At 38.0% G+C, this 15,114-nt stretch overlaps 1 protein-coding gene across 3 annotated transcripts in view; it reads left to right on the top strand.

Annotated features, from left to right (window-relative positions):
* Positions 1–15,114, top strand: part of ARHGEF6 (Rac/Cdc42 guanine nucleotide exchange factor 6) — a 119,200-nt gene that overhangs the window by 50,379 nt on the left and 53,707 nt on the right. For all 3 annotated transcript variants that reach the window (XM_006082040.3, XM_006082041.3, XM_023757617.1), the window contains one exon: positions 2,502–2,572. In XM_006082040.3, the coding sequence (XP_006082102.1) occupies positions 2,502–2,572 (71 nt within the window). The remainder of the gene's footprint in view (positions 1–2,501; positions 2,573–15,114) is intronic.

Below are 15,114 nucleotides of genomic sequence, written 5' to 3' on the forward strand. Positions count from 1 at the left end.
TTCACTCCTCGTATGGTATTGTGTCTTCTCACTTTTTTTGTCAGTCTGCTAGAGTTTGACACTTTATTGACCTTATCAAAGCACCAGCTCTTTTACATCATGTTCATCCACCCAGTAATCTCCATGGCAGCCACTTCTTTCTTTTCAAGTCATGATTCTCAGTTTTAAGTTACTTAGTTAACATTTTGTTTCAATTACAAAGACCCATTCCTATGGCCTTTCCTTTCCTTTTCTATGTCTTGGCAGGCTCTAATTACTGTTTACTCTTCCCTTTGGCCTTGCTTTTGAAAGGTAACCACATCTTGATGTTATTTTTAGAAAGTTTTATTTATTTATTTTTAATTATATATTTTCAATTGATTTTAGACAGTAAGGGAGAGGGAGCGAGAGATAGAAACATCAATGATTAGAGAGAATCATTGATTGGCTGGCTGCCTCCTGCACGCCTCACACTGGGGATCGAGCCCACAATCCGGGCATGTGCCCTGACCGGGAATTGAACTGTGATCTCCTGGTTTATAGGTTGACACTCAACCACTGAGCCATGCCGGCCGGGCTAGAAGTTTTATTTTTATCAATACTGGTTTACATTATAATTCCACAGAACAACTGAGTTCTAAGTAGAACCATTATAGCTACATTATAGAAAATTTGCCTAATACAAAACTAAAAGAATTTGGTAATGGTCAATTTTTAATATGTCTAAGAGTGCAAAACCATGGTGTATTGGAAAGAACACCAGATTTGGTAATGCAATACTTGGGTTCAAGTACTGTCACTGCCACTTACAATCTCAAGTAATAGGCAAGGTGGTTCCACATTGCTCAGGTTCACCCAGTAAAGCCTTGTGAAGCCACCAAGTGGATCCAGGCAGATCTTGAAATAGCATAAACTTTCCTCAAACTGGCCATACCCCATTTGTCATCACTGGGAAATGATCGAATTGGCCCTCATTGTTGCCTTTTTACTTTGTTTCCACTCTGCTCAGCCTGGCAAAGCTGTACAATTCTCCATCACAGGAACAGTTCTGCCTTGAGCATTGTCATTACTATAGCTGTGTTTCTGGAATCTTCCCTGACTACAAAACTCCCTACTGTCTTCTATGCCTGTTTGAATTCTAGCCACCTTCCAGAGCCAGATCATGTGTCCTCTGCCCAGCAAGGTCTTCTCTGACCACCCCAAGTCAAACTGATGGTCTTTCTGAACTCCAGTAGGAACAATTACTCATCAATTGAAACCTTCAATAGCTTTATCTCAGGACCTCATGTTGATTAGAAGCATAGCTCCTTATCAAAGCACACCTGTGTTTCCCGGATTCATACCATTAGGCAGCTGACAGCACCTTTCTGAACCTTAGTGGCCCCTGCAAAATGAGATCATTTCTGCCTGACAGGGTTGTTGTAGAAATAAAAAATGTTTTAAAAGCTGTTATGGGTCAAATAAACATAAGGGATATTTTAAATATAATAATAATTAGAAATAAAGGTTAAATGGGAAATCATCCATGAAATAATGTTGTAGTAGTAGAATTATAAAACTGTAGGTAAAGTAAGAAAGATCCGTTTGTATGTTTGAGAAGACACACTTCAAAATGTTACTCTGGGTGATGGGCCAACCGTTGTTTTTCTTTTTTCTAAATTTTCTATGTTTTGCATTTTTAGGGTGGATATGTAATAGATTTAAAACTAGAAAATATAATTAAAAAAAAGAAAAATCAAGGCCTGATGTTAGTATATTGTTTGGTTATTTACACTCCCTCATACTTCAGAAAGGTTAAAACCACATACAATGTAGCAAGATAAAAGTGGAATATAAAACAAAATGAAGCAAAGGAGAAAATGAGGGTAGGAAAGATAGTATGTAGTGACTGTTAAACATTTATCACCAATGTCTTGTATTTTTATTAACTGCTTTTCTTTTCTAAAGGAAAAAGGTACTAGGATGTCTCTTAGTCATGAGTTTAATAGGTAAAATTAACTTTGTAAAAGAAAGACAGCATAATGTATTAATATTAAAATGATGCATAAAAGAGAAGAGTTTTCTGCTTGTTTTAGTATATTATATATTCTGATTATTTTATTTTTGGCACAGTAGATAGCCCTAAGAAAGTATGGTTACTATTATTTATATTATACTTGAATTGTAAGTTGCAAGTTACAAATATGCATTTGGTTAGCATTGGCCTTCCTTATTTATCTGTTTTGATAAGCTGAGTGGAACAACCTGAAGCTGGGAGTGAAGTTCTTGCCCCCACCCTGGCATTAAGTAGCTAAACCTTAACTCCTTGTCTTATTCTCCCCCTCAGAAATTGATGGATCTGGATAAGAAGATCTAACTTTGACCATATGTGGTTTGGTAAAATTATGGTTTCTTGTTTAGGAATGTATATTTCCATTGATCTTTCCACTTGATAATATTTATGGTGTTTTAGTTGACCTATGTTATAAAATGTTCATCTTATACTTGTATGATATTAATATAATTAAATTTTTTTTTCACAGAGAGACCTCTCTCCCCCAAGGCTATCAAAGGATTTGAAACTACTCCACTTACCAAGAATTATTATTCCGTGGTGAGTGATCAGATGATGAACAAAATTTTCTTGACTATATGGAAACTTTTCACTTGTTGGATCACTGATGTGTTGAGGTGAAACAAATGGAAGACTGGATAAAGTTGCATCACAAGGGTCTAATATAAGCTGCATTACAATAGAGCTCTTCATTGTAGGCCTTTTATATATGTCTGGAAGTTTTACATTTACTGTCCTGAAAAATTCATTTGTAGCCTATTAAACTGTAGTGAAAGAGAAATTACAGACATGATGAGGAAATTCAGCAGTTAGGTAGTCAATTTTGTCACTAAATAGCCTTACCAGATATTTATTTATTTTTTTGCATATTTTACCACTTTTATTTTCTTTATTGCTTAAAATATTACAAAAAGTAGTACTTACCAGATATTTAGAAGCTGAATTATCAAGTTCCTCTAATGCAGTAAGTTTTCAGTGATTACATACTGTGGTTTTATTTTAGAATCGATCAATTCATTATGATTTCCTCTGAAATATTATCAGCTTTGTTCTTGAGGAGAGGCCAAAAGGAAGGCTGTCCTTTGGCACAGAGGGAGGAATCAAATGGCTCTGGCTTGAACACAGTTATGTCAAAATATATTAGGTATAGATAAGGCATGTGCAATACTCAAAAGAAGTTCCTGTTTGAAAAAGACATAATATCATTTTCCCTAATATTCTCTCTGCTTTCCTTCATGTCTCCTTTCCTGACTTGGCCCAGTCCTGAATGAAAAGGTCATGTTATGATAACCTCTGAGTTTCTCTGATTGGTAGCCACATCGTTCCCCCACACCCCTGCACTGCTGAAATACAGTTTCACTTTTTACCTAGTGTTCTATGTGTGTTTGTACTGCATATTCCTTTCATTTTGTGCATGGATGAACAGTTTTTAAACATCTCTATACATTTGGTTTCAAAAAAATAAATTTCACTCTTCAGTGAATTTGCTCCATAATGTTATCAGCAGTAGCTGGTATGAAAAATCAAGACAGAACTTCATATCAACGAGGACAATTTTGTCACTATTTTTTCTCTTACATTTCTGAGGTTAAAATATATTACCCAACAGAGCTAGGCTCCCTTATTCCTTCCACTCTGACCACTTCTTTTAGCTTCTAGGTGACTCTCAATGATTTCATTTTCAAAGAAAGACACATTCAAATGGTGGATGAATATATTACCATAGCTTCTTTTCCCTGTGGATTTGGAGCATACCATCCATCGTTCTGCTTTATCTCTCTCTCTGCCTCGGTTGATTCTACCAATTTATAATATTGCTGGAATTATCCAAGGCAGATTAAACTCTGTGATTCTTATGGGCCTTATGTAAATCTTGTACATACTATATACAAACTCTATTTTTATCATCCACCTCCTATTGGAATTCATGTATGTTGTTTCTAGTTCCTTGCTACTATAAACAATTCAGCAGTAAACATCTTCTACATGTAACTTGGCAAAGTATATAAAGATTTGTAGGTTAAGTTCATAGAAGTTAAATTGTTAAATCAAAAGATATATATACACACACACACACACAGATATATATATATATACACACACACACATACAGGGGTGGGCAAAAGTACGTTTATAGTTCATATGGGAAATAATTAATACAAGAATAAACTGTATTTCACAAACAACTTAAACCTAATATTGCCCACTCCTGTATGTTTATTTTTAAATTTTGATAGATTTTGTCTAAAACCCAAAGCATAATAAAGAAAATAGAATGCCTTGGGGAGCTCATGATGGCCTGTGAAGGAGCTTTAGATCTTTCTTATTAATATTCCTGAATTATTGAGACCAGTTAGATATATTATTGCAACTAGATAGGTATATGAAGGGATTTGGGTTGGTTGTTGTTGTTTTTATCCACATTTCTTTTGCTTTGAGTATTTAAGCAAAATTTTAGAGGCAATTAATTCAAAATACGTTCTGAGTGTTCTGATCATCCTCCCAATCTGTGTTGATTGGCTTAGACAAATCAAAAAAAATTCTAGCCCTCCCATAGTATTTGGAGATCTGGAAAATCAAGTTTACCCGCATGCAAATTGTCCCTATATGATTGATCTTATATTAACTCTTCTTCCCTCTAAGAGTCATTAATTGTAGATATTTTCTTTGCTAGTTTTATAAGAACACCAGTGAAGGATTTTTTCATCCATTTTTTAAAAACAGATAGGACTTTTTTCTGATTCCATAACATCATATAACTAACTGTTGTTTGTTACACACAAAAAGCATAAAGAAGAAAATAAATATCACTTGTAATCCTACCACTTATAGATAGTCACTATTAACATGTTGGTGAATCTCATGCCAAATTTTCTTTGAAGTAGGAGGTGTGTGTGTACTCATGTGCATATATCTAGCCTGGGATATATGTATGTATATGGATATATACATATTTATATATTTATATATTTCAAAAAATAAAAATAGGAACTGAAGCTACACTGGCCAGGTGGAACTATGCATTTTTTATTATTTCTCCTTTATGGAGATTCTTCTTTTTTAAAAAGTTTTTTTAAAAAAAATTGACTTTTGAGCCCTGACCAATTTGGCTCAGTAGATAAAGCATTGGCCCAGGGACTGAAGGGTCCCAGGTTCATTTCCTGTCAAGGGCGCATGCCTGAGTTGTGGGCTCGATCCCCAGTAAGGGGTGTGCAGGAGGCAGCTGTCCAATGATTCTCTGTCATCATTGATGTTTCTATCTCTCTTCCTCTCCCTTCCTCTCTGAAATCAATAAATATATTTAAAAAAATAAAAATTGACTTTTGAGAGGAAGAGGAAGAGGAGAGAGAGAGAGAGAGAGAGAGAGAGAGAGAGAGAGATCAATTTGTTGTTTTACTTATTTTTGCATTCATTGGTTGCTTCTTGTATGTACCCTGACTGGAAATTAAATCCGCAACCTTGGCATATTGGGACAATGCTCTAACCAACTAAGCCACCGGTTAGGGCCTATGGAGATTTTTCTATCCTCACACCCTGACAACACTTATCTGACCAAACATGTTCTTAGACTCTTTCATTCAGTGAGTCCTTGAAGGTCCACATGTTCCCTTTACTTTGGTCCTGTGTATTAGTCAGGGTTCTCCAGAGAAACAGAACCAATGATTTACTATAAGGAATTGGCTTACACAACTATGGTGGCTGAGAAGTCCCACAGTCTGTCATCTGCAAGCTGGAGACCCTGGAAAGATGTCCAAAGGCTTGAAAAGCATCAGAACCAATAGTGTAACTTCCTTTCTGAGAACAGAAGACTGATGTCCCAACTGGAGCAGTCAGACAGAGAATGTATTCTGCCTTCTTCCACCTTTTTGTTCTATTCAGGCTCTCAACAGATTAGATGATGCACACCCACACAAGCAAGGCAATTTGCTTTCTTTAGTCTATTGATTCATTTCATCTGGAAAGACCCTCACAGACACACCCAGAAATAATGATTGATACATAAGATTAACCATCACATCCAATAAACTTGGACAGGATAGAGAACTCTTAGAATTTGCAAGTGTTCAGACATTCTACCCCCCACCCCTTTTCAAGTTTCCAAGAAATTATCTGCGGATTTCAGGCCCATTCAAGCCTTGGAGTGATTCTGGTGGCACATCAATTTTAAATGTTAAATTCTTCAGTGTGATCAAATGGCTTTAGACACCCAGTTCAGACCAACATCTGCAATGAGGCATATTTAATGTGTCTGACTGAGGCTTAGTCACTCCTGGCTTGTTGTTTTGAATGGAGTTTAGCATCCTTTAGGGACATGGAAGGCCAATGGAGGCTTTTGCTGTCCCTGACCTTGGTTCTTTCATTTTCCTCAAAATTCAATGCAATTTGTTAAACTTCTCTCACCATTGAAAAAAAGCATTTTTTTAGTAATTGTTTTTCTAATTACCTTCTCCTCGTTGTCCTTTTTAACTTGATGTCATATTCCAGGAGGGATTAAAAAATAAAGAACAACAAAAGAAAATGGTAACTATGTGAGGTAATGGGTGTGTTAATTAGCTTAATTGTAATCATTTTACAATGTATACATATGTTAAAACATCAAGTTGTATATATTAAATATATACAATTTTCTTTGTCAATTATATCTCAACAAAACTGAAAAAGTAAAGAACAGAAAAAGGAATCTATATTAGTTATCAAGCTTAGTTTGTATGCAGTACTTAGCTCTTGGCACCCATAATCTTATGGGAAAGACAGTACAGACATGATAGCATAAGCCACATGGCAGAGAATGATATAAATTTATAAAAGGTCCTAAAATGAGTTTCTCCAAATGTGGTTGGGGATCCTTTGCATCAGAAGCCCATAAGAGCTTGTTAAAACTTTAGAACTCTAGGCCCCACACCACACTTGCTACATCAGAATCTCTGGCCACAGATCCCAGGAAAAGGCATTGCTACATCAGAATCTCTGGCCACAGATCCCAGGAAAAGGTATTTTAACAACTTCCTCAGCCTCTTTCTCATCCTTCCTCCACCCCAGGTGATTTGGATGCTCACTGAACTAAAGTTTGAGAACCATCAAAGGGATAGGTTGAATGGAAGAGATAGGATTCTAGGTGTGTCAGGAGACAGATAAGCAGAGATGAGCTGAGAGAGAATTCAGGCAAGGGGAACTATATGAGCAGATTCACCCAGGTAGGAATGTACATGCCTACAATCCATCCCTACAGGTCATAGTGTAGACTACAATCCATTTCTCCCCCATCCAGATGCCCCTCTGAAGGTGGAATTCTTTATTCATTGCAACTAGTGTAGCTCACTTTAAGATTGCTATTGTTTGTGCTGCCACAAATAGGCTGGACTCACAGACTAATTTTCAACTCTGGAAATGAGCATCTGTCTGCAGAATGAGAGGTGATATTTCCCTACTTCCAATTAGAAAAATATAATCAATAATGACTAGTATTATTTATTTTTTTCTAACTTTCTTCTACTGTATTATAACTTGTGACAGATGCCTAAGGGGTATTTCTCACAGAACCTATATGCAGTTGGAAAGGTGGGAAGAAGTCTGTGGCATGCTAATCACATAAAAATTCCAGGAAACCTGGAATCCTTGCTTTTGCCACCCACATTCTGCTTACCCCTATTTTCTTTCTCAGTCATTTATCTATCCACTTGCTCCTACCCTGAATTTTCTCTACCTTTTATAGTGCTTATCAGCCCCTCCTTTTAAAAAGACTTTATATTTTTAGAGCAGTTTTAGGTTCACAGCAAAATTAAGTGGAAGTTACAGAGATTTTTCATATGCCCCCTGCCCACGCACATGCACAGTCTCCCCCACTATCAGCATCTCCCACTAGAGTGGTGCATTTGTTACAAATGAAAACTCTACATTGATACATCATTATCACCCAGAGTGCATAGTTTACATTAGGGTTCACTCTTGGTGTTGCACAATCTATAGGTTTGGACAAATGTATAATGACATGTATCTATCATTATCGTACAGAGTATTTTCACTGCCCTGAAAATCCTCTGTGCAGCCACCTTTTTAAAATCCAACAACCTAAACTACCTTACATATCTATCCATTTATTCCTTATCTATATTCCCTCTTCTTTTTTACCTACCAATATCTTGTCTTACTCTTCCATACATCTTTTTCATCTGAGGGATGAAGGTAGATAGAAGAGGTGACAGTATTTTGCAGAGTCTGTCTGTCAATAATGGGGATAGTGCTGCCTGTTTTGTGAAGTCAATTACTGCACTTGAATGTAAATGGGTGGCTCTACTGGAATATAAGTCAGATATAACATAAATACAGTATATTAATATATTGCTTTTTTTAGTCTCATAAGACTTCACCAACATTAACTCATTTTTACAGGCATCATAATTATCTTAGAAATCCTATAATATGTTTCTTATTTGATTTAAGTTTTCCTGGGGCCATCATAGTTTTCATATCTCTATTTTCAGCCTTTGTTTATACATATTAGCTTTATAAAATAATGTCTTCATTCTTATATGACTGTTTCCCTCAGAGTTATAAAAAAAATTAACACACTCTAAAGACTTTCCAGGAAATGTAGGAAATATATTTTAGTGGAAAATCAATAGCCTAGGATGGAGGTACAAAAGGCCTTCACCTCTTTTTCTATGGCTTTTTACCATCTGTTTTGTTCTGAATTTAGTCAAAGGTTAATTGAACAAAAGGATACTCAGTTGTCCTTGTGAAGACAGAGACAGGGAAGCAAAGGCAATGTCTGGACACGGTCTATTTTAGTAAATTTGAATGGATTTCATCTCGATCAAATTGTACTGCTCTGAAGTTGGTTGGCCTGCCAAACTCCTTGCCTTCTGACTCACCACTGAGGCCTTCTGTTTGGGAGCACATAGCCTTCTCTGTCTGCTTCCCTTTTTATCCTTTTACAGTAGATGTCCTGTGGTTTGAAAAATAAAGAACCAGTATCAGAAGTTCATCAGTTGGTCTTTTGAGATTGAGAAAAGCAATAAATGTCCAAGCAAATTTGGGAAAGAATCCCAAACATTCACCCTGATGAGCATGTCTACCTCTCAAACCACAGAATGAACAGTATTGTTTAATGCATTACCATTCAAAACTTTTTTTGCATTATTTAATGAAGGACTCATTAATCACCCTTATCAATTTAGTTTTATAAATTCAGCATTCAGCCATCCTCAAAACTGGTAACAATATGAATTCAATGTACATATTACGTTTAGCTCTCCAGAACTCACTCAAAGGCACAGGAAATGTCTCCTTGCTTACTTCACCTTTGCCTTCTGTGTGTCCCATGCTAGTGGTTTCAACAGAGATGGAACTCCTCAAAAGTGTGCTGCCTCACCTAGCAAGTAAACCCACTGGAACAGGACAGTTGGTACCTTTCTTGCAAAATCTTAGTGATTTCTTTTACAAAAGCCCCAGATAGTACACCTCAAACAAATACAAAATAAGATTGAATGTCAACTGTAATCTATATATATAAAAGACTAAGCATCCATCCATCCGACTGGTAGCTATGATGCACACTGACCACCAGGGGGCAGACACTCGACACAGGAGCTGCCATGATGCTCACTGACCATTTAAAAATAAATGGCACCATGGACCTGGTGCCAACAAACCAACACTTGGCTTCCCCCAAGTGGGACACAGGCCCCACCACCACCCCAGAGTGACACCCCACCAAATTTCAGCCAACGCTGCCAAGACCCCATGGTGCAAAATGCGGCCCACAGCCCAGCCCAGCCTGGAAACTGTGGCTGTGGGCGCTGGGTAATGACGTCACATAGCAACGCCCGGCTTCCTCTCCCTAGCGACTGGCATCCTTGGAGTTTCTTCAGCCCATGAACCCAACTTGCTTTATAGCCAGGTGCAAACATTTTACAGTTTAACCAAGTGTTTGTGAAGTGTTTTCCCGTGCCTCATCTCATTTGGTCCTCACAAAAGTCCTGGAGTAGGTAGATAGGAGACTCGGTAGAATCCTATTTTCTTTTCATTAGCAAGATGTGAATAGCAATATTAAAATATTTCTTCTAATTAATTTCCTTTCAATGTGCATGAATCCATGCACCAGGACACTAAAATTCAAAATAAATAAATAAATAAATAAATAAATAAATAAATAAAGGAGCCACAGATAATAGCATTTTAAAGGAAGTTAAAATGATAAAGCTGTTTTAATGGGGAGAGGGAGGTTGAATTATAGCAATCATGGAATTAAAGCTTCTTATATTGTTTTAAAAATTACAAAGTTGTTTAATTGGTTTACAAATCACATTTTTAAATATGTCAATATGATTTTTAAATTTTTAATTACAGTTGACATGCAATACTATATTAGTTTCAGGTGTTTAACATAATAATTAGACATTTATATACCTTATGATGGGACCATCCTGATCAGTCTAGTACCCACCTGACACCATACATAGTTATTACAATATACAAATCACATTTTATGCTGTAAATAATATCTGTGATTTTTCTAATTTAAAAATTCCCTTCAGGCAAAAGTTATTTGGTTTGGTTTTTTATTTTGTTTTTCTTTTTTTCAACAGACATTATAATTTTGGTACTGTGACAATTATAGACAACAGTGCTTAAAAGGAGGGTAAGGATGTGGATGGCTCATTACCAAATATGGTCTAATTATTTATTTATTTATAAGTATATTTCTATTGATTTCAGAGAGGAAGGGAGAGGGAGAGAAAGATAGAAACATCAATGATGAAAGCAAATCATTGATCTGCTGTCTTCTGCATGCCCTCCACTGGGGAATGAGCTCGAAACCTGGGCATGTGCCCTGACCGGGAATCGAACCGTGACCTCCTGGTTCATAGGTCGATGCTCAACCACTGGTTGGGCAATCAAACATGGGCTTTTTAGAAAAATGTGAACAAAATGAGTTGATTAGATAACTTGATTTGATTCTCTCCTGAATATAAGTGAGAAGGTATGTCACCACCTTTCCCCCTATACAAATAATATAGAAAAACAAATATTTTTAATAAAGCAATATGAATATGAGCTTTACCTTTTGCTTAGTATAATATGGTACCATTGAATTCTAGTGCAGTTCTTTCCATTTCTAAGAATATAAATATGAATACATGAGTGTAAGTAATTACTTGAAGTATTGCAATGAACAACAGCACAGCTGGGCAGAGAGCTATAATGATGGACAAATTTGAGTTGGAGGGACATGATACTGTATAAAGACTTGAAGTCAGAAATAAACAGAAGGTTTTATTGACAGATGAGAAATTTGTGCTTTGAATTTTTAAAATAGCAGCTTTATTGACATATAATTCACATACCACTTTTAAACTTACCATTTAAAAGTGTAAAATTCACTGATTTTTAGTAAATTAACAGAGTTGTGTGATCACCACTAGCTTATTTTATAACATTTTCACCACCCTAATAAGAAATTCTCATTAGCAGGTACTCCTTCCAAGCCCTTGACAACCACTAATCTTTTTGTTTCTATGGATTTTGCCTATTCTGGACATTTCATATAATATTTGTTCTTTTGTGTCTCACTTCTTTCACTTAGCATAATGTTTTCAAGGTTCATCCATGCTGTAGAATGTGTCAGTACGTTCTTTCTTTTTATGGCTGAACTAGAGGCCCAGTGCACAAAAATTTGTGCACTCGGGCGGGGGGGGGGGGTCCCTCAGCCCGGCCTGTGCCTGGCTTCGGGGGGGAATTGGGCCTAAGCTGGCAGTCAGACATCCCTCTGGCAGCCCGGGAGCCCTCGAGGGATGTCCACTTGCCAGCGGGGAGCAGACCTAAGCTGCAGTCGGACATCCCTAGCGCTGCTGAGGAGGCAGGAGAGGCTCCCACCACCACTGCTGTACTGGCAGCCGTCAGCCTGGCTTGTGGCTGAGCAGAGCTTCCCCTGAGAGAGCGCATTGACCACCAGGGGGCAGCTCCTGCATTGAGTGTCTGCCCCCTGGTGGTCAGTGTGTCATAGTGACCAGTCATTCCCAGTCATTTTTCAGTTAGGGTCAATTTGCATATTACCCTTTTATTATATAGGATAGAGGCCTGGTGCATGGGTGGGGGCCGGCTGGTTTGCCCTGAAGGGTGTCCCGGATCAGGGTGGGGGTCCCGCTGGGGTGCCTGGTCAGCCTGGGTGAGGGGCTGAGGGCCATTTTCAGGCTGGCCATACCCCCTTCAGGGTGGGGTCCCCCCTGGGGTGCCTGGGCAGCCTGGGTGAGGGACTGATGGCTATTTGCAGGCTGGCCACAGCCCCTTCAGGGTGGGGGTCCCCACTGGGGTGCCTGGCCAGCCTGGGTGAGGGGCTGAAGGCCGTTTTCAGGCTGGCCACACCCCTTTCAGGGTGGAGGTCCCCACTGGGGTGCCTGGCCAGGCTGGGTGAGGGGCTGAGGGCTGTTTTCAGGCTGGCCAAGCCTCTTCAGGGTGGGGGGTCTTGCTGGGGTGCCTGGCCAGTCTGGGTGAGGGGCTGATGGCTGTTTGTAGGCTGGCCAAGCCCCCAGGGGAGACCCTCACCCCATGAGGGTGTGGCCATCCTGGGTGAGGGGCTGATGGCTGTTTGCAGGCTGGCTATGGCCCCCAGCCATGCAAGCTCCCAGTGGAGGCTGGCTGGAAGCAGGTATCTGGGATTTATTTATCTTCTATAATTGAAACTTTGTTGCCTTGAGTGGAGGCCACAGCCGGCCAGGGCAGGCGGGAAGCTTGGCTTTCTCCATCACCAGGGCAACCAAGCCTCCTGCTTGCTCCAGCTCCGTGGCTGCCGGCCGCCATCTTGGTTGGGTTAATTTGCATATAGTCGCTCTGATTGGCTGGTGGGCGTGGCTTGGGTGTAGCGGAGGTGCGGTCAATTTGCATGTTTCTCTTTTATTAGGTTAGATAATCTTCCATCATATGGATATACCAGGTTTTGTATATCCATTCATCAGTTGATGGATCTTTGAATTATTTCCACTTCTTGGTTATTATAAATAATGCTGCTGTGAAAATTCATGTGCAAATTTTTGTGTGGACATATGTTTTAATTTCCCTAGGAGTGGAATTGCTGGGTCATTTGGTACCTTTATGTCTAACTTTTTGAGGAACTGGTACACTGTTTTCCACAGCATCTACACCTTTTAACATTCCAATTGGCAATGTATGAGGGTTCCAGTTTCTCCACCTTTGCAACAATACTTATTGTATATTTTCTTTTTCTTTTTATTGTAACCACTCTAATGAGTGTGAAGTAGTATCTCATTGTGGTTTTGATTAGCATTTCCCTAGTGGTTAATGATGTTGAGCATATTTTTGTGTGCTCATTGGCCACATGTATATCTTCTTTGGAGAAATGTCTATTCAAATATTTTCCCAACTTTTAATTGATTATTTTTATTATTGAGTTGTAAGAGTTTTTTATATATTCCTCATCAGATGTATAATTTGTAAATATTCCTCCCATTCTGTGGGTTGTTTTTTCACTTTTTAAAAAAACATATTTTATTGATTTTTTACAGAGAGGAAGGGAGAGAAAGTTAGAAACATCCACGAGAGAGAAACATCGATCAGCTGCCTCTTGCACACCTCCTACTGGGGATGTGCCTGCAACCAAGGTACATGCCTTTGACCAAAAATGGAACCTGGGACCCTTCAGTCCGCAGGCCGATGCCCTATCCACTGAGCCAAACCGGTTAGGGCTTTTTTACTTTTTTGATAATGTCCTTTTGTCACACAGATTTTTAAATTATCATAAATTCTAATTTCTCTATTTTTTTCTCTTTCTGCTTGTGCTTTTGATGTCATCCAAGATTTCATGGATGAATCCAAGGTCATGAAGATTTCCTTCTTTGTTTTCATTTAAAGTTTTGTAATTTTAAGACTTGAATCAATTTTGAGTTAATTTTTGTATGTGGTGTGAAGTAGGAATACAAATTCTTTCTTTTGCAAGTAGATATCCAGTGGTCCCAACACCATTTGTTGAAAAGGCTATTTTTTTTTCTTTTGAAATGTCTTGTTATGTTATGCTTGTCAAAAATCAATTGACCATAAGTTCATTTCTGGACACTCAATTCTATTCCATTGATCTATGTATCTATCCTATGCCAATACTAAACTTTCTTGTTACTATAGTTTTGCAGTGAGTTTTGAAATTGGAAAGTGTACACTCTAACTTTGCACTTCTTTTCCAAAATTTTAAGCGTTTGTGAAGGATTGGTATGCATTTTTTAAACTTTTGGTAGAATCAGCCATCTCGTCCTAGGCTTTAACTTATGACAAGTTGTTTTGAATAGTAATTCAACCTCTTTACTTGTTGTAGATCTATTCAGATTTTCTATTTTTTTGTGAGTCAGTTTTGGTAGTTTGTGCCTTTCTAGAAATTATTTTACTTTTTTTAGTGATTGCCCTACAATTTGCAATATACATTTAGAATTAGTCCAAGTCCACTTTTAAATAATGCTGTATGGCTTCACAGGTAGTGTAAGTACCTCATAATAACAACATGTTCCTAATTCCTTCCCCCCACCCCTCTATCATTTTTTTCATTCATTTCACTTATACATAAGTGTACATCAGCATTATATATAAGCATATATGATCTATTATTTTTATTTCTACTGTTATTCTGAACAAACTTATCTGTTAGGTTGACTAAGAATAAGAAAAATAACTTTTTACTTTCCCTTCACTTACTCCTTCCCCCATGCTTTTTGAGTTTTTGACCTTTAGCATTTTCCTTCTCTCTGATGTTTTTTAAAAAATATATTTTTATTGATTTCAGAGAGGAAGGGAGAGATAGAAACATCAATGATGAGAGAGAATCATTGATCAGCTGCCTCCTGCACGGCCCCCACTGGGGATTGAGCCTGCAACCAGGGCATGTACCCTTGACCAGAATTGAACCTGGGACCCTTTAGTCTGCAGGCTGGCGCTCTATTCACTGAGCCAAACTGGCTAAGGATCTGAAGAAGTTTTAAAAAATATTTCTTGCAAGGCAGGTCTACTGAAAAAAAAATTCCCTCAATATTTGTATACTTGATAAAGTCTTTATTGCTTCTTGACTTTTGAAAAAAAGTTTC

This window comes from Myotis lucifugus, unplaced genomic scaffold (genome assembly GCF_000147115.1).
Source record: "Myotis lucifugus unplaced genomic scaffold, Myoluc2.0 scaffold_2, whole genome shotgun sequence".
In the NCBI taxonomy this organism is placed as follows: Eukaryota; Metazoa; Chordata; class Mammalia; order Chiroptera; family Vespertilionidae; genus Myotis; species Myotis lucifugus.